Source organism: Gastrolobium bilobum, unplaced genomic scaffold, assembly GCF_033153095.1.
Source record: "Gastrolobium bilobum isolate Gb01-03AN ecotype WA unplaced genomic scaffold, APGP_CSIRO_Gbil_v1 utg40895, whole genome shotgun sequence".
NCBI classification, from domain to species: domain Eukaryota; kingdom Viridiplantae; phylum Streptophyta; class Magnoliopsida; order Fabales; family Fabaceae; genus Gastrolobium; species Gastrolobium bilobum.
In genome coordinates this window covers 33,151-35,581 of record NW_026898182.1, presented here as the reverse complement: position 1 = coordinate 35,581, position 2,431 = coordinate 33,151, and the positions used below count along the sequence as shown (strand labels likewise).

Below are 2,431 nucleotides of genomic sequence, written 5' to 3'. Positions count from 1 at the left end.
AGCCGATTTTGTGGTAGAGATGACACAACCCGGAGGGAAGCAAGAAAATGGTTGGTGGAAGTTGTTTGTGGACGGGTCATCCAACAAAAGAGGCAGTGGGGTAGGGGTTATAATAGAGAACCCGGAAGGAGCGGCCGTAGAACATTCGCTGGCATTGGAGTTTCCCACGAGTAATAATCAAGCAGAGTATGAAGCAATGATTACTGGTTTGGTTTTGGCAAAGGAGCTCGGAGTATACCAAGCTCGAGGGGAGATTATGATTAAATATTTGGCAAGGGTACAGGAGTTGATGAAAGAATTGAAGGAGATCCAAGTAGAGCACATTCGGAGAAAGGATAACGTTAGAGCAGATGTGTTGTCAAAGCTGGCGAGCACTAAAGCCTCAGGAAATTTGAGGACCATTATACAGCAGAATATTCGAGCTCCGAGTGTGGTGTGGATGGTCGAAGAGGTGGATTAGAGAAGCCCAATTATAGAGTATTTGGAAAAAGGAAAGGAGCCAGGAGAAAAAATGGAAGCCAGTCGGCTTAGGAGAAGAGCGGCTTGGTTTGTCAGGATAGAAGGACAGTTGTATAGAAGAGGGATAAATTCTCCTTTGTTGAAATGCATAGCTCCACCGAACACGGAATACGTGTTAGAAGAAATACACGAGGGGATCAATGGACATCATCTAGGAGGGAAGTCGTTAGCCATAAAAGCTATACGAGCAGGATATTTTTGGCCAACAATGGGAGAAGATGCTAAAAAACATGTACGCAGATGAGAACAGTGTCAGAAGTTTTCTAATGTATATCAAGCTCCTCCCGAAGAGTTGTTCACAATTTCATCTCCAAGGCCATTTTTTAAATGGGGAATGGACCTGCTAGGTCCGTTTCCTAGAGCAGCTTGAGGAGTGAAATATCTGATAGTGGCAGCAGATTACTTCACCAAGTGGATAGAGGCAAAACTCGTCGCCACCATAACTGCTCGGAAAGTCCAGAAGTTTTTCATTGGGAAAATAGTCTGCAGGTTTGGTATTCCGGCTATAATCAGAACTGATAATGGGACACAGTTCATAGATAGAAAATTTCGGCAGGTAGTAGCTGACTTGGGGATAAAGCACCAGTTTGCAGCAGTTGCACATCCACACACAAACGGGCAAGTGGAGTCGGCAAACAAAATTCTGACCAACGGGTTAAAAAGAAGAGTAGAATATATACAATAGTGAGGTACATATTAAACAAAATTCTTACAATCATAATTTACCTCAATTAATACAATATATACAAAAATTATATCTGAAAAGTATAAATGAAACAATAAAATGCATAAATGTGAGGTACATATTAAAAATGTTAAATATCGTTTACCAAAAAAAAATTTATTAAATTGCGAGATAAATCGAACAAAAATCGAATAAAAAAAAACTAATAATTGCATTTTTGCTTATGATGGTAAAAAATTTAATAATTAAATTACCCTAAAAATTTATTTCTTTTATTTTAAAATTCGGGTTCTCATAATAAATTATCTTAATAAGATGGTAAAGAAATATATACTTGCAAACCCCGAATGAGCAAACCCCAAATAATCAAGTAAAAGCTAAGCTACGTGAAAGAATGAAAATAGGATCTCACTTCATTACAAGCAAGGAAAACATGAAAATCCCAAAACATTCGACATCCTCACATAACAAAAAAGAAAGAAAAAGAAACAAATACATTTTTTCAATATTACGTTGTCAGCACCACCCATATTCCATTGCCTAATGTATCTATCCCCTATATACGTGGACAGACAATAGTGACGTGTCTATGTCACTGTGCTCTAAATTTGTTCAGAGTTTATTTAATACAAAATGTAATTTGCCATCCACTCTGAAAGACCATATTTGGAGTTGATCGTCTTTTTGCAAATTGTTATGGGTGACAACACTCTTCCAGTTTTTGGTGAGACAGTATATGCTTGTGCTTGTCATGTTCCACTTCTTCAATGACAATGTACACTCAGTAAGAGATGGATCCAACATCTTCAGTTCAACTCCCACAAGTTTTCTTTTTGCGCAATCTCTCTCATCCAATGTTGCTTTCTCAGCCTTGGTCAGGAAATCACAACGAACTTCTCTCATCGGCATTGATAAACGGTCATGATTCAGGGTCAAATCTGTCTGGAAGAGTTTCTTGCTCATCACAAATTGAATGTCGCTGCCGTTCAACTCTCTGATACGGTTCTTGAATTCATCAGGCAGAACCGCTGGTGGGAGTGGTGGTAACAACTGTTGCGATGATGCTGGCAGCTGTGGCGGCAGCGACGGTGGTAATGGCGGTGACAGTGTTGGTGGGGATGGTGTTGGTGGTGATGGTGTTGGTGTTGGTGTTGATGCATTCTTTGCAGTTCTTGATTTTTTATTCACCCACGAGGGAATGGGGCGACATTCCTCATCGTCATGCAT

At 39.7% G+C, this 2,431-nt stretch overlaps 1 protein-coding gene across 1 annotated transcript; it reads right to left on the bottom strand.

Annotated features, from left to right (window-relative positions):
• Positions 1 to 1,816: 1,816 nt before the first annotated feature.
• LOC133313640 (putative B3 domain-containing protein At2g27410) lies at positions 1,817 to 2,431 on the bottom strand. The gene has a single exon (XM_061515035.1). It carries the CDS (start codon positions 2,429 to 2,431, stop codon positions 1,817 to 1,819), a length of 615 nt encoding a protein of 204 aa, XP_061371019.1.

Excerpts from the sequence above, each read along its gene's own strand:
- LOC133313640 (XM_061515035.1), bottom strand. The coding sequence starts at position 2,431 with ATGCATGACGATGAGGAATGTCGCCCCATTCCCTCGTGGGTGAATAAA.